This window comes from Rhinolophus sinicus, chromosome 3 (assembly GCF_057876585.1).
Source record: "Rhinolophus sinicus isolate RSI-liver-muscle chromosome 3, RSI-T2T, whole genome shotgun sequence".
Taxonomy (NCBI): domain Eukaryota; kingdom Metazoa; phylum Chordata; class Mammalia; order Chiroptera; family Rhinolophidae; genus Rhinolophus; species Rhinolophus sinicus.
In genome coordinates this window covers 77,659,950-77,683,629 of record NC_142503.1, presented here as the reverse complement: position 1 = coordinate 77,683,629, position 23,680 = coordinate 77,659,950, and the positions used below count along the sequence as shown (strand labels likewise).

Here is a 23,680-nt window from a genome sequence, read left to right as displayed (position 1 = left end):
GTGTGGGTTGTGTGTGCCTTGCGATTATAGTTGAGCCTTAATTGCTTTTGGCATGTCAATGGTTGGGATTGACCCTCAGGATGATTGGCTGTGGGGTTTGGCCATGTCCACAGCTTATGGGCTGCTGTTCAGGGGGCTTACCCCACTGAGTGGGATTCACCTCAGCAGGCTCTGATGCCTGTTGAGACAACCCTTTATGTGTGCCACTTGTGGGTCTAGCTGGAAGGTGCTCTGTTGTGGTCTGAAGGCAACCACCAAATATGTTGGTTCTGGGGCCTCTTGGGAGGTGCTCCAGTGTAGCCCAGGTCCTGTGGATGGGGCTACATGGTAGGAGCTACAAAGTGATTCACAGTTGTTTGTTGCCTTTGCTAAACCTAGAGGCACATGAGAGAGGCCACTCTGTGAACTGAGGATAGCTGTCACCAGTACCAGGCCTGGATAGCTCCACCAAAAGCCAGTACACCCTGAGGCCTTCTGCCACCTCCCTTCAGGTTCAGCCACTGATAAAGCCTTGTGTGGTAACAAGTTGGGTGAGGTGGGGTCTTAGGGATTTACTAGAGTAGGAAGTGTTGTGGTCACCAGATTAATGTAGATTCTGCTTTGGAAGCATGGCTGATCCTAGAGCTACTCAGCAAAAGTCTCAGAGCACACCAAGGCCAGTCAGCACCCACCTGGGGCCTATAAACTCTGATAGTTTTCCAAGAAAGACTGCAACACTGTTGGGGCTGGCTGCTTCTGAGAAAGTGCCTCCGACGTTGGGGGAGTTAGGTGGGGTGGGGTCCCAAGGAGTTAGCAGGGTGGAGCAGCCGAGCTCACCAGACCAATTCAAATACAGATTTGGCCTTGGGTGTGGGGGAGGGCTCAACACAAGAAAGATGGTGCCTGCCTGCCAGCTGCATAGGAGAAAGACTCCATACAGGGAAAAAGGCAACTGTCTTCCAGCCCTACCCCAAAGCCAAACACCTCAGTCTGCTCCCCCATATGCCTCCAACAACCCCCGAGTACCGTCCCTCTACTGGAGCCCACGGTGAGTGCCTGCGAGTGAGTGAGGCTTTGTGTGGGCCCTTTAAGAGGATGTCTGGGTTTCCCACAGCCTTCTTACCCACCTGGGTGGTTGGAATCCCCACTGTTTTTCACAGCCAGATGTTGTGGGGGCTCCTCTTCCTGGCACAAGTATTCCTTGCTGGAGAGCCAGGTGTGGTGCTAGAGTCTCTCCTTCCTTCGGGGGGAACCTCCATGGCCAAGATATCCCTCCTCAGTCTCAACCACCATACAGAGGTTTGGGGCCAGCTTGTTTCGTGTCTCTGCCCCTCCTACCAGTCTTGACTTTGCTTTTTTCTATCCTTAGTTATAAAACTTCTGTACAGCTAGACTTCAGATGGTTCTGTAGGTTGATTATTCTATAGTTTAGTTGTATTTTTAATGTGTTCACAGAAGGAAGCAGGCATAGTGTTTATCTTCTCTACCATCTTGATAGCCAACCTTTGAATCTTTTTCAAACATTTATTTTTCTTAAAAAAAAATGACTATTAATTTTTGGGTTATTTGATCTCTCCAGGCTGAAAGAAATATTAGTCTTGCACAAATTTTTATTTTATTTCTGATAACTTTGCTTTATATGCTTTGCTATTTAGTGCATACAATTCACTTCAGCCTTCTCTTCAGTGTGAAATGAACTTTTATTAATCTAACATGGCTATCCTTTTGTGATTTCAGGTTGTTTCTCTTGAATTCCATTAGTCTGGAGTGACTATTGCCCACCGTTTTGATTTGTTTGTTTGCACTAGCCTGATTATCCCCTGTAATTTGGGTTTTAACTTCTCCTACCATTTAATTTTTTGTCTTTTGTAAAAAACACATCGATACGTTTTGTTTCTAGATCAATCTCATATTTTCTATTCTTTAAGAGTGTAAATTCAACAACTGTTACTTAGTGTCATGTCAAGCTGTTATGCTTCATCTCACTTTGTACTCCTTGCTTTATACTTTCTCATATATTATGCTTTCTTGCTGGGTTTTTGTGTTGTTGTGGTTTAAGTTTTCTAATTATCACAGTCTAGAGTGAAAACACATGTTATTACGTTTATTCTCCTTTTTATAAACAAGTTTTTATTGAATACCTTTGCAAATAATTTTTTCCTCTAAAAATTTAATCTTCTAGTTTAAAAATAAATATTTCTTTTTAAAAAAGCAGTATTTTGCCTTTTAGTAATTTTTCAGGTCCTCTTTATTATTAATACAGAAGAAATACCCTCTTAATGTGATACATTATAGAAGAGACAGAGGATAGGAATCTCATAAAATTACAAATGATTCCACACTGGAGTTGTTTCCCAATTACTAGAAAATATTTGTTCACCTTTTCTTCCCCCTGTAGGCTGCTTTAAGAGCAATATTACCTTTGTAACTGGTGCTCTCTGTTAAGTGACTAGTAATCCCCAAATTCCCTGAACATGTTTTAGAACATATACAAATGGTACAAAATTAAGTTTTTAAAGAAAAAAAAAACTGATAAGTGCCTATACGCAGTCATATTTAAGGAATGCCAATATATTCTCATAATATATATTTTCTCACTCAAAAATAAAAATACAAGCTCACTTGGAGCCTTTTACCTACTCACTGTTAATTTCCACTTTGAGGCACTGTGATTTTATCCAACAGAAATATTAATTTTGGATTTATATTCCTAAACAGCAGAAAAATATGAATGTTTGACCTAACAGTTCCATTTTTAAGCAGTAAAATAAATAAAAATGGGAATAGATGAGATAGAGGGACAAGAGGTTTATACATAAATTAGAATTATACATAATCACATTATATATGTAAAAATTGAAGTGACAGACATGCATTTACTCTAGCCCTATTGAAGGGATGGTAGGTGGCACATTGAAAATTCTGGTCATTTAGACAGAATAATGTAGATTTAGAATGCTATGGCCAGAAGGTGTTAGATTTTGTTGTACATTATACCAAATGTCTTACTGAAGCAACTTGATTTTTCTTTTACAGTGAAGATACAGTTTAGATATTTTTATTTTAGTGTCTCATATTATTCCTCATCCACCATCTGAGGAAAACTGGTGGCCACAATCCTTCAGCATGTGAGGTGCTGCCTGAGTGACTGAGAGTTCATTAACGAGTCCAGCCTTACCTCAGAATCGCGGTGGCAACACTGAATTTATTCTGTGACCTAATTCCCTTGTCACTCATACCCACAAAATATGCCATAGTGCGATTTTCACACAAACTAAAGGAATCATACTTTTATGACCTTGATCTGGAATGGAAATATTTGATTTTTACATCAATTATGGAGACTAGCCATAAAAGTGGTTTTATTCATTGAACTATGCAAGGTGATGTTAAAGGAAACTTGGTAGGCTAGCAACTTGCAATGTTGTAAGGTACACCCCAAAGAGTATGGTGTAAAATAAAGGGGAGGAGACAAAGCAGATTTCTCTGAAAATGAAGGAGTCATTTTAGGTTTAGGCCAATCCAAGCGAGTGGATTTAAGAGCTGTCCAAGTGAAGCCTTATATTTATGATGTGTCATCCCTACCACATAGGGTCAATTCTTTCTGTAGACTCTAGCATATACTACCATGTAAGGGCTTTCCACATGTTATCACTTCAAAGATGGTTCTTTTAAACCCAGTGGATTCTTAGAGTAAATTTGAAAACAGGTGTTTATGCAGCAGTAACTACCCAGTTCCCTTTTATAGGAACCAACCCAAACTACCCATGAAACAAGTGTAATGAAACTCGTGAAATTTACTGGATGCCATTTACTTCCTTGAACCGAATATGTAAGTACAGACCAAGAGGGGACCATTTGCTAGGTGATATATGACATGTTAAGAGTTACGCTCATTTATGTTAAATTGTTACGATCTATGCAAATGCATGTGTATAATCTAAACACTTGGAGTACAACGTGGGCTCCAAATAATAAACGAATACAGGGAAAGAGATGAAATAACTAGTTGAGACCTAAAATTATGCACTATCATTTCACCGACAGTGGTGTAACCTGATACTTTCTTCAAGTAAAGTTTTGGTTAAATTTGGAATGAAATAATTCTTGAGGGCATCTGTGCCTCTTGTTTTTATATATGTTTTGATAGAACCACCTCACTTTCCACATAATTTGGAAACAAAACAAATTTGAAATGAGATATTGTAAACTCAAACAGAATAGTGAACTGGGTTGGGTCAAATGATTGTGACTATAGTATTTCACAATGAGGGAAAATCTTAGTGAATAGGGCATGGAATAATTGAAAGTCTTTCCCCAACCAGTCAAACTTTCGGAAATCACAGTGATCCAACATGCATTAGATGATAACCAGTCATTTTACCTTGAAAACAACAAGAGAAGTGAATCTTTAGAACTGTCAAGTGACCAAACCAGTATGTGCAGAAATTAACTTTTTTTATTATATATCATATAATGTAGTAGTAAAGTTTGTTTGAAGTGCATGAATAAAAAGTTAGTGAAATTACAGGAGGAACAATCTATATAGCAATAATAGGTGCATTCCCTGTGCATCTGAAAGGAAAAAAAAAAAGAGTTTTCACTCATTTTGGCCTAAAACTTAGTGTTCAGGTTCCCAGGATTCTGACAACAGAACCCGGATAACGCTGATTAGAACCATAGGGGCTTTACAATAAAAGCTAAAATATTGACCATATGATGGCAAAAAGTCTTATTTTGTGGTTAACTGATTCTCTTCTAGCTACTCTCCGATGAAGTTGGTGGCGCTGTAGAGGAGGAGCGCCTCCTCCTGGACGAGGACCGCGACCGCTCAGCATTGTAGGTGACATGCTTGTCGTAATTGTCCATCTGAGCCTCAATCAAGTCTCTCTGCTGCTGCCGGATGGTCTGGCTGATGAGTCCAGGGAGGGCATGGATGCTACCAATCAGAGTCTCTAATTTTGTTTCCAGGGTAACAATCCTCTTCTCGAAGTCTTCACTCCTTTCATTTAAGTCGGAAATCATGTCATACATGATATTCTGGGTCTGGAAAACAAGATGGAGAGGGATAGAGAAACAGAGAACTCAGGCTTATTTACACTGGCCCTGGAAGTAACTACCTCAGAACCTGAGGGCTCTTCTCCTTTGGGTCACATCCAGTGCAACAGGGCTGGGGGCATCAGCTACCTGAACACTTCACCTTGCAACGCAAATTCAGTGCGTCTGTTCAATGCCAGGATTCAGAATTGTAAGGTCTTAGGCATTAATTGGATCCAGTTGCAGAGCACGTTGTGCAGGTACTGCTGGTGGTATGCCTGATGATTTCAGGTGGTGTACAGATAAACACACAGGTTTTGATTTAATATTTATGTATATACTTTAGCAGTTATTACAAAAGTTAGCACATCAAATTCATTTTGCAACATGTAATATTAATGAGGGCAAATTCTGCTAATTTTTAAAAACAAGCAGATTGAAAGAACAGTAAATAATAATACAGTTGGTATTGGGATGTAGCAGAAATTTAGAGGGTAGAATATGAATGAAGTTTAAGACACACTGATTTGGTCACTTAATTTCAGAACTAAAAGCTATAAAACAATTTCTGAATATCTTTTGCTGTCCTATGTTTCAAATTATGGCTCTGCATTGGGTCAAACAACATTTTTACAGATAATCACTGAGGGAATAAAAGTTGGAGATACTGAAGTTACTAGGCTACCTTATTGGTTATGGCTTAATCAGATGCTAAGTGGTTTGAAACAGGAAGATGTTTTTAGTGTCCTAGTGAATCTTGCAATTGATTGTCTTGAGCAGAGGGTATTCAAAACTCTGACTCCCACTTACATTTCTGGAAGTATCCCAGAGACAAGGAGAGGGCCTCAGAGCTGATCAGCATAGAGCCAGAGAGGGGAGAAGGTGGCCAAGAAAGAAGAAATGGGGATGTTGCCCTTAGCTCTGTGCAGTCTTCCCCACGTCAGGCCCCTTTGTCTAAGCCTTCCCTCCTTTACCTCATTTCTCTTTGCAGTATGTGCTCTTACCCTGCTTAACAATCCTGTTTAAACAACCTCTTAATGATGATAAATAAACTGCTTATATAAGGAAGTTACTATTCAGAACACAGGCAGCTGCTCTGAGTTCAGCCATGGAGACAGAGCGCCTTAACTTTACTTTCACTACATAGTCTTGAGACTTTGTGAGCAACATCTATTCATTCAGAAAATACTGAATCCTTGTGGCATGGACAGTTCCGCAGTTATAGTAAGCATGGCACGAAAGAATTAATTTTAAAGAAACAGCATGTTGCCTCATAGATTTAGTCTCACAGTATGTAAAGTAAAATGATGTAGCTATTATGATACATATTACATTATATATTATAATATACTGGGGGTGCCAAAAATGTATACAAGTGGACACTTTGGTCAGTGTTGCTCAAGCAGTAGTTCGCCATAATCAGAAGTGTTTGAACGCTGATGGTAGCCATTTTGAGCACCTCTTGTAATTGCAGAAGTCAAATGTGACTTGTATCCATCTTTTGCTATTGGTATATATTTAGTATTACAGTTTTAGCATAGTTTTCCTTTCTTAAAATATGTATACATTTTTTTTTGGTACCCTCTATATGTATTGTGTTTCCCTGAAAATAAGACCTAGCTGGACAATCAGCTCTAATGGGTCTTTTAGAGCAAAAATTAATATAAGACCTGGTCTTATTTTACTATAAGACCGGGTATAACATAACACAACATAACACAACATAATATATATATATAATATAATATGATAATATAACACCGGGTCTTATATTAATTTTTGCTCCAAAAGACACATTAGAGCTGATTGTCCGGCTAGGTCTTATTTTCGGGGAAACACGGTAGTAAAATGATATGTCTTATATATATTATTTCCAAGTGGTCTGTTCAATTTTTTCATTAAAATTCCTAATTTCTTTTATCATTTTACCGAGGAGTGATGTAAGAGCCTGCCTCATCTTTGTTTATGACGTGTCCAAGCATAAGTCATGTGTGTAAATATTGATCAAGGATGTCTTTGAGTCTCACATATGTGTGCTGCCCAGCTTAAATGCATGCTATATACTCTCCTAGAGGTAAGTCTTTAAATACTTATCTTCTATTTATGACATAGCAGATAGTCATCTTCAACGTTTATATAGCCTGTGTTATTGATATACATTAAAATGAATATAATTTAGATTGCTATTTCATGAGACTTGGAAAAATATTTCTAGGTTTTATATGTTATACTTGAAGATTATAAACGACACAGCTGATTTATCAAAGAACAGAACATACAGGTCCAACTGAGAGTTGCCTCTTTCAAAGCATTTGTATTAAAAGGCTGAACACTTACATAAGTGCTATTCTAATCTTTTGTTTAGAATTAGTTCAAGAAAATGGAAAATCGTACTGTTGTGATGGTTGACAAATATTCGTATTTTGAAAGTGGAGTTTACTTGGGAGGAACAACCAAAAATCAACCAGATACATCTTAAAAATGTGACAAAAGAATTTGGGGACTATTAATGTACTTTTAAAAAGAGGTACAATTTTTAAATTATGAAATGGAGAAAGAACCATAAATTATAAAAAGTGATCACTCTTTCTGAAGGACAACTTTCATTTTAAGATGTAATTTCTGGAATTTATTTTAAATTCCAACTTTACATTCTTCTTAGTTTGCTTAAATTACATACAACGTAATTTTACTGATGAGTCCTATTTAGCTGTGAACCTCATAGTCGAACCCAGGATGTAGTTCTGTTCTCATAGGGATGAGACTGAACTACAAATGAGCATCCCAAATGTATTTCTCATATTCCACTTAGGTTTCTTCTTGTATTTCCAAATCACTGCAAGTAGAAAAGCTTTTAAAATGTGGGTTGACTAATAACACCTCGGGGAAGAGCATATTAAGGAAGAGTTTTAAAAATCTCTTTTAAGTTGGAACATCATTTTAGGGTGGTTTGTTGGTATGTTTTGTTAAATAAATTTGGGGTGGCCTCCTCCAAAAGCATTATTAGTTATTGTGCCGTAGTTAATTATAACAGATCCAGTCATGAGGGCTGAGACCCCAAGTTTACCTTTGCCAGGTCCACCAAGGTATTTGCTTGGTCATTCAGTTTCCTCTGCTCCATTTTTACACTTCTTAATCTAAAAGACAGAATCTGAAGTCAGAAAGGTTCCTTTTCTATGGCTATCAGATGCCTTCTAAAAAGCATGCACAAAATTGACAAGAGCAAATAACTGCATGGATAATGCCTTGAATATTTGGGGTAAAGTCCAAACTGGTTATGTATCTGGTACAATGAGAAGCATGCTTCCCCAACACCGCAAAAAGGAAAGGAGAGAGAGTAAGAGATGAGGTGTCCTTAGGACAACTATTCACCAGGTAGTTAAAGTTGAATTAAGAAAGGCTCATAAGGATTTAACCATATGAGAAAAGCCAAAACATTCCTTAAAGCCCCAGTATCGTGACAAATAGACATAGGAAGAAATATGCAAAGCAACTGGAATTGCATCAATGTTGGAGCAGTGAGCAACTTCCTATGCCTACGTGACTAGATACAGGTGTTAGCCCTGTTTAGTCTGAAATGGATTGGGTTAGGTATTTGAACCTGATGAGACACAGTGATAAGTGAGATTCTTATTAGCAAAAATAAAACTTTTATTCAACCAGCAGCAAGATGAACTCAAAACACTAATTCTTTTATGCTTCATTGTACTTCACTTGACTTTCATCTTAAACTGACATTAAATTTGAAGAGAAGCCAGACCATTTCCTTGGGAGAATTTCCCTTAATTTTTATGGTAGATAAAAGTCAGAGGACAATTAAAGTGTCTGACAGAGGGGATTGCTACTTGTAAAGTTACTTATAGGTACTTTTAAATATCATTACATGCATCTGACTGACAGTCAAAAAACCACTGTTCAAAAATAAATCTTTCTGAATGAGAACTCTTCACTATTCCTTAATTTATTTACCATAATATTTCAACAAGTATTTAATTCAGTACTTACTATGGTACCAAGAAACTAAGATTTTCCAACAAGAAAAAAGTGTCATATTGTTCTGTAAGCCAACAATTCAAAGCCTTGCTCCAAAAGAGAAGCAGATCTCTCTAAGTTACTTAATGAGAAAGAAAAAGAAAAAAATCTATGCTAACCTTATTACCTCGATGATGAATCATTTTACAAAGTATAGTGTTAATGCTGCAAAGCATACTTTTTATTATTTCCCAATTTAAATTAAAGGTAATTGCATAGAAGAAATAAATCACAGGGCAAGATTTTACTGCCAGCGAGATTTTTGTAACACCCGTGCACCATGCTCAGTGATTTTGTTCTGAAACTAGGAGATCCAACCTGTCACCGAATCTGCTCTCCAGTGAAGATATAGTTCCTTCTGCCAGTAAGAGTTTAACTGACACCTGCCTACAACACACTCTTTAACAAGGTAAAACAGCTTAAGGTTATAACTTGTCATTGTGCCTATGTGTTTCTCTATTAGCACACTTGGAACTAGGTTAATTGGCTTCTTTTTGTGCTCTTAGAGATGGAATATGTTCTAGTCTACAAGAAATTTACAAACATAGATTTAACTCTAATATGTTGTTGAGAAATGTTTCCCTAAGTACTTACAAGGGCTACAAGTCTTGGTGTATGCCTTTTAAAAACAAAAGCAAGCAACAAAAACAACCCCTCCCCACCCCCCAAACAAACTTTAAATGTGTGTAAGTCACTATAGAGAAATGGAGGGGATCACCAGCGAGAATAATGTCAGACATGGGTTCCATCTTCTCCCTGGCCCCAATTTGACCTTCACTTTCTTCATGTATGAAACGAAGTGGGTTAGGTTAGGAAAGTGTTTCTGAAGTGCTGGATTTATCCCAGAAGGTGTTCAAAGTGACTAAGTGATAAACAAGACAGTAAACAATACTAACACAGATGGAGAGATAGTTATTCCCTTTAATTCCCTTCTGATTCTTGATGATGATAAGAAAGATGTCTCAGGGTGGTGCTATCCTGTTTTTATCTTCTAACACCTGCTTTCTTCTCCTTTTTAAAAAAGAGACAGCAGGCTTTTAGCCTAGAGCTTTTTGCAGACAACAGCCTATGACTAGAATTCAATACCAGTGTTTCAATTGTCAATTGATATCACCATTTAAACAGCTACTTACGATAGTAACTTAGATCAAGCTTTTCAAATTTAAGTAATAGTGCAGTTGGCACATGAATGACTGACGTTTGGGGAAACAGACCAGAAGCCTCCAGCAACTTGTGAGTGCCGAGAAAGTCCTGAACTCAGCAAGCCTGGTGGAAGGGCCAGTGGCTGAGATGGGTACTTCATATGCCAAACTATGGAGCCTAATTTACTTCTGTCGGATTACTATATTATATTTCTGACAGTAGAATTTTGCCCATTTTATTTTCTAACCTGGAAAGCTGACCTAGAGTAGCCCTATTTGACTGGAATTCCTTTAGCTCCCTGAACTTGAATAACCTTGCCTTGTTGCGTCTTAGACTGCCTGTGATGTAGGAGAACCCTACTTAAGCTGCAGCTGCCAGAATAAAAGGTAACATGCAGATGTGTATTTTACTTTCCCCCCCAGAAAAGAATAAGAAACACATGTTGATTTCTTCCGTGTGAACTTCACTTATCACAGGAAAATATCATGATTTTTGGATCACATTTCCATAGCAGCAATCAGACTACTAAAATTCACAAATAAAGGATCCACTTGGGTGCATGCAGCCGGTAGAAAATTCTGCAAATGTTGAAAGGAGCGGCTCACACAACTTACTTCCGAGCTCTATTTTCATTTTGTTGAAATAAAAAGACAAAACAAAAGAAAAGAAACTGTAAAATATTCTGGAACAAAATATCACAGTGTGGTTGGTGTTCAGTTGTGCACAGGGGGCTCGATTCATTGGCTGGAAGATCCTGTTAAGATTCTGCAGGATTTTGGCATATTGATCAAAGAGAAACACTATTCAATTATATTATCATCGCTCATCATTGCTACTATTCTTCATCCACCTGAAAGCCCATAGTTTCCTCCAGAACTAAAGTTCAGAAGGAAGAACTTGTAATTTAATCTTGGCCTCTTTGATGCATGATGTTCAAGTAAACAGTAGGAAACACTTTTGGGTTTTTTGATTAATAAGAATGTTATATGGTTAAACGGACAATAATCTAACCATAGGATCATAATTTTTTTTTTTTAAGGAGTACATCTTTTCTGAGTTGGAGTTATTTAAAAGCCTGGCTTTCTGAAAGGTAGGTAATATAACACTCTATGTTACAGAAATTATGTTTATTGAATTTCTTGACTCTGTGACAAGTTCATGTTGATTGATGGGTCTATAGTTAAGATAGAAGAATGATAAACTTTAAGGTTAAAGGTGCTACCAGAAAAAGGGGGAAAAGTTATAGAAACCAAATGCTTTATGGCACTAAGTGATAATCCAAAAAGACAGATACGTAACTGAAAAGAGGACACAAGCCTGCAGAGTTCAGCATCCATCAGAGACTAGAGATGTCATGTGTTGGGGAGAGAGGCTATGAAGCGTGGAAAAAAAGAATTGAAATAAAGGGGGGAATAGCAGAAGGGGACAGAGAGCTATTGAAAAAGTTCTCAGGGCAAATCAGAAAACAGGAGAGGCCAGGAGAGCTCTAGCAAATGCATTTGTAAATTTTTCCTTAACTAGCAAAGTCCGACTTCAGCCAGTGCTGACAGTGTCACTGGGTGTGAACTGTGGGCAATAAAGGCCTTGCCCTTAGGAATCGAGCCCTATGTGCTTTCCTTTATGCCTTCACTCACTAACTTAAAATGAAAGACAGTTATGCATGATTAGAATAATCGAGCCAAACCTAGCCCATATAAATTCTTGTATTTTTTCACCAAGTATAAGGTCTCTCCCACCCCAAAGGAAACCCAATAACCCCAAGACTAATTTATAAAACAATTCAGAACATTTCTGAGTTGCTTGAAGCTCATCTGCTTTAAAAGTATACATTGTTACAGAAGAAAGAGTGAGAAATGTCTGAAAGAAGCAGAGGAATCACAAGTGGTTTCCTCTATTACTCTATCCAAAAGTAGCATGCCGAAGGACCTAAGAAACCAACGCCATGAAACCCTTACGATCAGGTCAATACACCTTGTAGCAGTACACCAATTGCTTAAGAATAGTTTTCAAACTTAGTTCAGCAAAAGATTGTTTTCTCACATTTTATTATAAAAAAATTCAAAGTTGAAATGATTTTATAGTGAGCACCCCTAAGCTGTCCCCCAAGGTTTTGAGCATGAATGTATTCAGATCTTGAGTTCTATGACAAGATAAATATATAAATACCCACCATTTACACATGGCTACATAATTATATTATAAAAACTGTCAAAGCATTTTAAATTCTTTGTTATATGAAAATTTATCAAAGGCATTGAGGGCAAATCACAATTAATTATATTAGGTTAATTAAACAGGTTACACTGACAGACAGGGACACACATCCAGTCGTGGAAGAAACAGGCTGTATGGTTGCTGGACACGCAGACAGACCGCACTCGCCCACTTCCATGTCATCTCACACCCACAACGGTGAGCTTTCTTTTTAATATACTTGAACAGTACAGGTTAGTATTGAAAAATTAAAAGTCCAAAGAATGATTTCTCCACAGTATACCATGAGTATCGCTTGTATGAATGTTAGGGTTACTGTGTTGTGTGGCTTTGGGGGTGCAGGCAAGTTGTGCCAGGTGACCCTTGGGGAAGAGGTCTGTCTTCATACAGGAAGAATAGCCTGATGAAAGCAGAGGAGAAGGTTCAGCATCTCTCAGGGGACTCACTCTCGTAGATCTAAGCTTCAGGGACTCGAGACATCTATGCAAACGCTCTTGGGTGGTGGAACTTGGTTGTAAGGGGTGCTGGGAGGTCCAGTGAGTAGCTTTCTCTTGTGTGCCAGATCTAATACAATGTTCCTCTCTGTGGTTTTCCCTGTTACTCTTTCCCAGACTTTAAAGGAGTATGATCTTAGAATTCTAGTGTTATGGTTTCCTTATAATGGGACAAAAATCATAGTTGTGTGTCAAGTCACGGAGCTAAAGGAGAAATGATGTCACTTTGGTGTTAGTGATAACAAGGGGAAGAGCATAAGTAAATAGCATGAATAGCAGTGAGGCCTACCCCAGGTACAGTCTGGGTACATAATTTAGTCTACCCCAGGTGCAGTCTCCCTCTATTTTAGATCTCAAGAGTACTTGCATTTTCTTTTCTTTAAGGAGGGTGACAATTTCTATGTAGTACATATTTGGCCATAATTATAGACATAGCCCACATTTCAGTGATACTTAGTTAAAAGGGGCAATGGGATGGACAGGTGCAAAGGGAGAGGATGCATGCTTAGTGATTTCCCACAGAATGTTAGTGGTGTAATGTATTACATATAGATTACCTAAATATGTCAAATAAAAATTCCAGTCTCAGAGCTTTCTCATCTGATGTGCTAATGAGCTCTGAGAAGACACATCTCACTGTACAGCCAAGAGACCTAGCATTTACCTACCTTTCTACAATTACCCAGTAGCTGGCATGAGGAGAACCACTTTTCTGACCCACAAATGTGTCCATGCCTGCTCTTCCACATTCGGAAATAGCATTAAGAGCAAGTCTGCATGGTATCATAATTGATACCCACGTGAATCTACTTACGGTAAGGAGGCTACCAGTCTGGTGGAGAAAGACCTGGTGCTTTCCAATTATTATTGGAACTTACTAGATAGAAGTTTGTATTTTTAAAAGTCTGTGATAATTATCTGGTATAACAATGAAATGAACTCTGGTAGTCTGGATAAAGTTAGAATAATGATAAAAGAGTACAGGTTCTATAGGAACTATAAAATCTATAATGAACACGTAGCATATAGAAAAATCCCCCAAGTCCTGACTAAAAACTCATTTAAAAATTCAAGTTTTAAATCAATTGTAGGTACTACCTTCATATAACACGGTTCGGTGGTATGTTAAAAAATATCCAGATAGACCGTAAAACGTTAAATTTTTCCCCCCACGATTTTTCAATGGATACAAACTAAGCATCTTAGAGCAAACTATATGAATAAGTTAAATTAAGAAATACAATTTTAACTGAAATTATTGCTTCTAAAGAGAAACTGAGAAGACATTTAATTACTATATTAAATGACTACTCTCCCAATAATAAATGATTTTTAATCATGAAAGAACTGACAAGTTTTCTCAGGATTTCATTTGTGAAATTATTAAATTGCCAAATAGTGTCTTCTGGGAACAAGCATGACGACATTTTCTTTTTTTCTCCCTCATAAGAAAAGAACAACCAAGTGGGAGAATTAAAACCCAGAAATACAAAAGCAGGATGAAAATGAAAAATTGTACTTACTGATGAATAGCTTGCAAGAATTTTCGTTGATGTTTTCTCACTTTTGCGTGATCTATTTTTTTTACTAGCTTTGTGTTTTTATAAATTAGCCACGTTTCCCTGAGTACATTGGCAGCTGCGTTTTTCACCTGTGAAAAAAACAAACAAGAAGAACAGTTGATAAATTCTAGAGTAAAAGTCTTTGCAAATTTGCTGGGGGTCATTTTCTTCATCCCAGTGGTCATGGTAAGCTCTAGCTCTGTTTAGTAACTATTTCTCAAAAACCTGTTTTTCTTGAATCTGTGTGTTTTAAAAAGCACCAGTCTCTGTGTGGAAACAACACTTAGATTGAAATATTAGGATGCTCCTGATCTCTTTCTAAACTCGACCGTTGCCTATCAGGGACCTTCTTTTCATACAACCACTTTTTAAATTTTTTTGAAATCAAGAGGTGCTGATTTGTCCACCTTGTGTTGCAATTGTTCTCTCTGTGTTCTTCATTTCCCTGGAGAAAGGCAACATGCCAGAAGGCCAAGGTTAATCTCGTCCTTTGTGATCTCGCACTACAGGAAGGGCATGTTTCCACCGCTGAATGTACGAGTAGACCTGGTCCTCTAATCTCCCAGAGTGACTTAGCAAATTGTATGCTTGTTAGCACACTTTAATTAATTGACAGAGAGTCTATATTGTCATGACTTTGTTGGTAATTTACATGTACTGCATTTCCAATGGATGGGACATATCTCAGGATGAAAGCATTCTAGTAACACTGCCAAGACCTACTGCAGCTGATGGAAAGTGTGGCTACTTCCTAGTGATGTACAGTTACTTGCTTTCTGGATTAACTTCTGAAAATCCTGGAAGCTGACAAAGGCCCAGCCAAGGGCAGCTTTCTTCTCTTCATTGCTCATGTGACAGGATCTGATGAGCCAGAGCTTTCACTTGGGCTTGTTGTTAATTACTTATTCTAAGAAGTTGTTCCATTTACTTCTTTTGAATGATGAAGAAAGGATGAGTCACAAAGAGAGCTGCAGGCTCGTGGCGGGCTGGGTGAGGACAACATTTTAAGGAAGACAATGTGGGGAAGACAGAACGGTGAGCTGGGCTTGAGAAACGAGATCTAAGTTCTTGACTTTGTACTAACCAAGTCTGGTTAAGGGAACTAGGTAACCTTATAGGATTTTAGTTTTCTGTTCATTAAAGTGAGGTTAGAGAGAATTATTATTCAAGTCCTTTCAGTCCTTAGATTTACGATAAGGAAGAACCTTAAAATTAACACTAAAACTATGGATTCAAGTATGTATGTATATTTTTTCACTTTAGCAAAGAAAGCATCCTTTTTCACGATGCTAAAAAGTTTCCTTTTGGAATGACATTGTACCGCTAGAACCCATTTTATGAAAATGACTGATTTCTTATAAATTTTTTTAGGAGTGACTTTGGTTCGTAATGTACTTCCTCTGGATATTTACCAGCCTCTGCACGGAGAGCATTCTCAAACCAATAGAAAAATGACTGAAATGTAAGATGCTGAGCGCCAGCAGTGAGATAAGGGACGTCACCACCATCCACAGTAAAATTCAGGTAATTCTTGGGTCTTCATTCCTATGGAAACACAATTTTTCTCTCTCACAGAGGAATCAGTCACTTTTTGGAAGGCTTTGCCATCTGACCCTATGTCCTTTTCAAAGGTAAGGAAATGGATACAACATAAGTTGAGGAGGGTTGAAGACCTTGCTTTTAAAGAGAGAGTGAGACATGACTGGCCAGCACTGCCTGAGGCTGGGATAGGCCCTTCCCGGCTAGTAGGAGGGAGAAGGGTCTCAGCTCTCCAAGCAGCTGTAACTGCCTGGAAGACCAGCACAGGCCCTCCCTGGTGCATGTCTACTCCCTGATTTTATCAGTCCGAGACACAGAGGAGGAGCCTAGACCCCAGGCTGGAGAGGAAGCCAGAAAACAGTAAAAACAGAGGGACAGGAAGACAGCAATGTTTGGAACAGAATGTAGCAATTGATTTTGCTTTGGATTCGCATCTAAAAAGGATAGCAAATGCTAAACTACTGAAGTCTATAAACTTTTAAAAAGGTGCTTCAGTGCTTGTCCTCCCTGTATTTTAAATGATTCTCTTTGGGGTGGTGGGGGAATGGCTCAAGGGGAGTCTGGGAACCTCCATCTCAGAGTTCAGTGGGGTGGGCGATGCCCCGAGATCTTATGTTACAGGATTTGTATTCACTCAATACTCATGTTAGTTGCCAGGATGAAACTGAAAATGACTCTTCATTGGAAAATGAAACCCCTACAGCTACTTTTTAACCTGTGAAATACCGGGGGTGCCAAAACAATGTATACAAGTGGACACTTTGGTCAGTGTTGCTCAAGCATTAGTTCGCCATAATCAGAAGTGTTTGGACACTGACAGTAACCTCTTTGAGCACCTCTTGCAATTGTAGAAGTCAAACGTGACTTGTATTCATCTTTTAGTATAGGTATATATTGAGTATTACAATTTCAATACAGTTTTTCTTTCTTAAAATGTGTATACTCGTACATTTTTTGGCACCCTGTGTATGTACATTTATGTTGAAACATCCCCTTTCTAATTCCCTAATAGGTTTTCAAACACAGGAATGAAAACCCTTAAACTGCTAGTTTTCAAAATAGCAGCCACAAAACAATATGCCCAAGGATAGAAAATATCTGCCTGTTCAGATATGTTTTTAATAGTAAGTTTGTCCAGTCTCTCGTAGAGTTGAAAGGTAATAGCGGACAGGGAGAAAACTGGGTGGAAAGCACCTCAGTGTTTTACAGGCTTGAACAATGGGGAATTCTTACCTGAAAGTAATGGGCAGACTGGGGGAGAACGAGGTCTGTGTGTTTGTGATCATTGGGGTGAAAGTGAAGTAGAGTTGGGAGGAAAGTATCCTTTGTTTATGAAGTTAAGAATCCTGCCCTACAGTCATCTAACACTGTAACCTGGGGGCCACCACTCCCCTTCCCAGGATGTTTACAAATTCTTTGAGGGCAGGGGCCATGTCACTAATCTTTGTGTCTCCCTAGCTCAGTGCTTTGGGCACAGCTGGTACTAAATCAATGTCTATGGGTTCATTGGGCACCACAGAATATAAAATTTGCATCATAAACACTGCTTCTAATCATATTTGGATCCAAAGGATCCTCTTGATAAGAAAGGTGTGTAGGTTAGAGAAGAGATCTACGGTCTAAATGGGTCAGTGCATTTCCCTTTATTAATGCAAGAAATTTATTGAGTCTCTACCACATGCTAGATACCATGATGGTTTGTACGAGGGATTCACAGAGATCCCTCAAGAATTAAGTAGCTGTAATAATTCTAGTGCCAGTTAATAGGCCAACACCACTCTGAAATATAAATAACTTATTTCCTATACTTCAAAAAATAAAAAGAGTAAGAGGAGGATTCATTCTTAACAGGAAAGGAATCCACCTCACTAATGCTCAACTTCAAATCCTATTAGAAAAATTTTGAAAAGCATATTAATAATCAGATATTTTAATAATTTGAGAAAACAAATTCATACTATTAAGTGTAAGAGTACTCACCCAGATGCCTTAAGCCCACTTTTAGGGTTATAAAGGATACGAAACGTTATATTGCTGACTCATATGTAATTATAAAATATTAAAGCCATTTGGAGTAAGATAAACACATATTTTTAAGTATAACAATACTTTATAAACCACAAAAGCACTTAACGCTGTTTGACTTTTAACTGAAAATTTGCTTTGTTCAACACTAAATGATACATGTAATTAGAGCACTGTTTAAAAGTTACTTTGTTTATAGTTTTCTTTTGCTTTTTACTACTTTGATTCTTTTTTTTTTTCCAGCTTACATTTCTTTGTTTTTCTCTTGCCTCTCCTTCAGAGGCTTTAGTGCAGTACTTACTTTCTTCCCAAATTTAAGGGGAAGGTATATAATCTCTGATTTAAGCAGCAGTAAAATTTTCTTTTTAAAGAAACATTTTAAAAAAAAATGTATTTTCCAATTATGGTTGACATACAGTAGTATATTAGTTTCAGGTGTTCAGCACAGTGATAAGACATTTATATACCTTATGAAGTGATCGGCCCAAGAAGTCTAGTACCTGTCTGACACCAAACACAGTTATTACAGTATCACTGACTATATTACTTACGCTGTACTTTACATCCCTCATACTTATTTTGATAACTGACAACTTGTACTTAATCCCTTTCACCTTGTTCTCCCATTGCCCCCACCAGGAGAGTTTCTTGCTTCTTACTCTGAAAACTACAGGAAAATATTGCCACATATGCTGTGGCTGAGACCTCTAGAATGAGCAGGACGCCTCATGCTCTCAGCAGGCCCTACAGCAGCGAGGCAGATGTGCTGAGGGCTCCAACCGCATCGGCCCCTCCAGTTCTTTAGGCCAGGTACCTGGGGTGGAGTCCACGTGGTGGCTATAGAACAGGGCAAGGCCCAGGGACCCACTCACTTTGTGTTTTAACCCACTGAGCTGTGTAGCCAAGAACAAGGCAAAAGCGACACAGAATAAATCCTCTAGAATTTCTGTTCACTTAGAGACACACAGGACAAAATTATATAACTGCGTAATAGTGTTCTTATTATGGATCTTATTGAGAATTCTGAACAGGATTGGAAACACCCCCAGTGGACATTAACACGTATAATTATCATTTGTGGTACATCTAGTACTTCAAAAATTGTCTAGGTTTTAGAATTGCTTGTTTTCAAGTTTGTGTCTAAGAGGAAGGGATTCAGAGAGCCAAACTCAAAGATTGCCTCCTGGTTCAGACCTGAATGAATAGTAATAATCATATATTTCCAAAAAATATACCATGGTGAACACACTGCCGGTGGAAGGTGATAAACTACAAATCTATTAAATAGCTGGTCCTGTCTTACTAAGGCCAGTGGTAAGTTATTGCTATTGTGCTTTCAATTTAAAATCATTAGATTATTCTGAGTACATGTACCCTACTGCCTTTTTTTTTTTTTAATTGCAAAGTCTTATATAAACTTTTGGAATTACATAGAACAATCTTCCTTCATGCTGGTGCACAATGAACGGTGTATTTTACTTTCAAACATAGTACTTTATGTAGTCGAGGTAGTCATACAGAAAAATGATCTCTGTGTAAGACTGTTCCTCTGAAAATTTGTATGTGGTGAATTATTTTACATGGAAATCATTCAATTCAGTTAAGATGCACAATGGAAAGTCTGGAAAGTAACATTTCTTCCTGAAAGGATAATTTATCTTTTAACATCCATAGTGGTTTTTCTTTAGAGTCATATTCAGGTTGCAGGGCGTCTGTGCCCATTTCCTTTGTTAACCATCAGAAAACATGTTTTCTTCTATGTAGTGTTTCAGGGGATAGTTGAATTTTTCTCTAACAATATAAACAGCCTTGAATTTGTATTTTAAATTTTTCATGTTGGTAACTATGTATGGTTTTTAGGTTGTTTACTTTTGGCTATTTCCCAGAAATCATTCATTAATGATCACTCAATATTTTAGGATTTTTACTTAAAAAGTATAAATGGGCCCCAATTTTGTAAATAACCAAATGGAATCAAGTTCCAGATAAATGACACTTAAGTCGATGACTTTGTATAAAATAATGCAGAGGACTATAAAAGAGCTATCATTTTCAAATATTGTATTGACTGTAATATTGGAATGGGCACCATAAACCAGAAATTTACGTTTTTGATTCTAATGCCATTTAAACATATGTACCTGTACTTAGTGACATCTTGTCTATAAAAATTGATCTGTCAGCAAGCCTGCTAGAGTCTTTCAGACTTATAAAAGACTCTGGTCCCAAGAAATACTGCAAAGTAGTTACCCATTTAAGAAGTAGTAATGAGGTAATAGAATTAGTACAGCATCATAAGCATTATGGAGAATGTGAATTTTGAAATTAGAATGTACTTCTTATTGGGAAAACTTTCTGTAAACAATTTTTGACTCAATGCAATATTATCTATAGGGATTGTATCACAAAATCTTACAACAAAAAAGCTGTAACATCAGAAAACTTGGTTAGTTGGGGAAATGAGTCCCATTCACAAAAAAACAAAGGAAGGTCACCTAGTTCCTGGATCCAGTCCTCTAAAGGAAGCTCACAAGTGCATTTTTCTGCCAAGCAGAGAGACAAAGAACTTTCATCTGATTTGCTAAAAGAATAGTACTATAAAAGCTCAACATTCTCTGAATCCTGGAGTATGCTGTTTCAGCTCTTTATCCTCAGCTGTTAACACAGAACCTTGACTACATTAGATACACCGTATATTTTTGTTAAATGAATATCTATTATTCCCAGGAAGAAGGAGATTACAACCAATTCAGTATACTCAAAGAATATCTGTGAAGAGGAATTGTCTCGGTCTCCAAATCCCTGGAAAATAACAAGCAAAAGCAGTGGTTCTCCCGATGGGCCATTTTGTCCCCTTCGAGGACATTTGGCAATGTCTGGGAGCATTTTGAGTTGTGACAAGTGGGGGGAAGTTCTACTGGCATCTAGTGTGTAGAGGCTAAAAATGCTGCTAAACATCTGACAAGGCACAAGAAGTTCCACACAACAGAGAATTACCCAGTCCAAAAGGTCATTAGTGCCAGGGTTGAGAAACCTTAAACTAAAGTAACTATACTATAAAACCAACCTGGAATGTCTCCCCAAATGAAATGGGGAGACCTCTGTGAATTTCTCAAAAATCTTTAATCAAAGGTGGTATATAGCAATGTTTGTTATACTGTAAATTTAAAAATCGAAGCCCTTTCTTTTCTAACTCATAAAATGCTTCAATAATGAATATGTGGAATATCAGTATCCCAAAGTAAATTTAAAGAAATTACATATTTCCTTCTTAAGATAAAACTAAATACCTGCTTAGGAACCCTGGGGAAATCTGTCCAAACCTGCTAATTGGTTTTCTTATTTGTGTTCATATATATTTTTTTTACTATTGAAAAGATTTACATGCACATATATATGGTGTTTTAAGGTATTTTTCTGCCTAATATTTTATGTGAAAGTTACATGTATAATCTTCATGATAAAATTATTTGGATTATACGAGGGACTTTATGGAAGGGTTCTTTTGATATTGTACAACTTCTGTCTCTTAAACACAAATCATACAGTACAGAACTCATCCAAATGAGCACACTATGAGATACACAAAACATGCTACAATTTTGGATTAGATGTGTATTAATAATCTAATATATATATATATATATATATATATATATATATTTTTTACATTTCTATGTAGCTTTGAAAATGACAAAAACCCTAACCCTCTATTCTCCATGTGCTTTTTTGTAACATTTAGGAATGTTCATGAGCTTGGAGAACAAATTCAGGACATGAGAGAAAACTGTGCAGAGTAGAAGACATTCCAAAATAGTAAATCCAAGTGGACAGCATGGCATCTGCATGGCATTGATCATCTAGAATATATGTGGACCTACTAACTGAAATGAAGTCTCACAATAATATCTGATAGGTAAGACTTGGAAATTATCAAGGCAATTAGAATTCATGTTTCCATTTTATAAATATTATCCAAATAAATAAAATGTGCATTAAAGGGACTGATCTATTAGGGTACAGCTATGAAAGACAAGGTAGTTTGTTATTTTATTGACAGCCTGATTGGATTCTACTTTGTGGTGTGGTTATGTAGCAAGATGATTCTGCTATAAAATAATTTTTAGCTACTTCTGACTTTGGTATTTTTGTATCTCAAGTGACCATAAGAGGTTAAACATTTAGTGTGATAAAAATCTTTCCTCTTACATGGCTTTCCTCCTTGATATAATTACTTTGAGCAAGTTATCGAACCCTCTCTGTTCCTGGCCTCCATATTTTTAAGATGGGCATAATACTAGCATTTCCCTCATGAAGTTGTTGTGATGAAAGATGTTTGTTATACAGGTGACACACTTTGAGCAGTGGATGGCACAGAGTGCGTGCTCTGCAAATGTGTAATTACTGTTTTCCTGTATATGTTATAATTATATATGGATCTGCCCTCCAGATGCTATACCATTTTCAACATCTCTGTGATAGCCTTTAAATGATGGAAAGGGTCTGTGTCTGCCCCTACCTTGGAGTCCTAAAAGTTAGTGGTTGTTTCTTATTTGTCTTTGCGATCCCAGTCTTTAGAACAATGACTGGCTCATAGAAGCTCAGTAAAATATTTGTTGAATCACTTTCCCATAAAATTTCTATATTATATTGTCAGTGTGTTCCTCCCTGTTCAGTCCAATATTGGTTTCCTTTTGTATACGGCAAACTTAAATGTTAAGTACGCCTATTTATTTTTTCCAGATTTATGTGGTCTATTTTTATCCGTGAGTAAATACCAAGGTTGTCCAATTAGTTCCTGAGTGACCTAAGGTTAGGAAGAGTCTATTTCTAAATGTGAAAACACAGACTTGATTCCAAGAATACCTTAACTCTAAATGATGACATTTCAGCTTCAGAGGTCAAAATAAAAACCATAATGCCCAATGTTGGAAAAAAATCACATTAATGTTCCCTTTGAAGATACAGGGCGGTGACTTACTCTTTTCGTCAGCTGAGTATCCATCATGAAGTTGTGCACGTGCTTTTCTGCTTTGGTAAGTTCTAGCTTCCTTGCCACCACAGCTACCACCAGGGCCGTGCAGCCAGCACCCTGCAATCACAAGAGGAGAACCCCAAAGAGTTAATCAGTTTTGGCCTCAGCTACATTAAAAAATATTTAGCTCCAAGGACATAAGTATCTGGAGAAAACAACACAAAACTGTAGTCATCTGTGTCTTCAATAAATATTACAGCAAATGCATGGTCAACAAGCACTGTGCCTTTACATTGTGACTAACAACTTAATTCACATATATTAAGAACTAAAACATATTTGAATCAAACAGCTTAATTATAAAAAGTAAATGGTAAAAAGCAACTTTACCATTTCTCTAAAATTTTCAGAGATTTCTTAAAAAATGGAGCAAATTAGTTATATATACCTATCACAGGAACGATCAATTAAATGAATATAAAGGCACAGAGTAGAAACTATAAGGCACAGAGTAGGCACAATAAGAACTATTGTCTGAAAAATAACATTCCATAAAATAAGACCAGGAGGTCTTCAGGCCAACCCACTGTGATATACTGGAAATGAAGAGAGACGCGTTATCTCAGCGTCCACAAAAGTTCAAACTCTTCTACATGCACAACAGAAAGGATCACAAAGGT

General features: G+C 37.4%; 1 protein-coding gene and 1 long non-coding RNA gene across 8 annotated transcripts in view; one reads left to right on the top strand and one right to left on the bottom strand.

The window, feature by feature from the left end:
* Positions 1-4,420: 4,420 nt before the first annotated feature.
* The window catches only part of KCNN2 (potassium calcium-activated channel subfamily N member 2), a 384,311-nt gene continuing 365,051 nt past the window's right edge, over positions 4,421-23,680 (bottom strand). For all 7 annotated transcript variants that reach the window (XM_088796671.1, XM_074328595.2, XM_019727805.3 and 4 more), the window contains 4 exons: positions 23,007-23,117; positions 14,423-14,550; positions 8,084-8,153; positions 4,421-5,025 (listed from right to left, as the gene is read on the bottom strand). In XM_088796671.1, coding sequence (XP_088652797.1) covers positions 4,738-5,025; positions 8,084-8,153; positions 14,423-14,550; positions 23,007-23,117 — 597 coding nt within the window. In that variant the 3' untranslated portion in view covers positions 4,421-4,737. The remainder of the gene's footprint in view (positions 5,026-8,083; positions 8,154-14,422; positions 14,551-23,006; positions 23,118-23,680) is intronic.
* Positions 8,685-12,861, top strand: LOC141570674 (uncharacterized). The gene is made up of 3 exons (XR_012494970.2): positions 8,685-9,457; positions 11,231-11,281; positions 12,489-12,861. It is a non-coding gene; the product is annotated as an uncharacterized LOC141570674 (long non-coding RNA).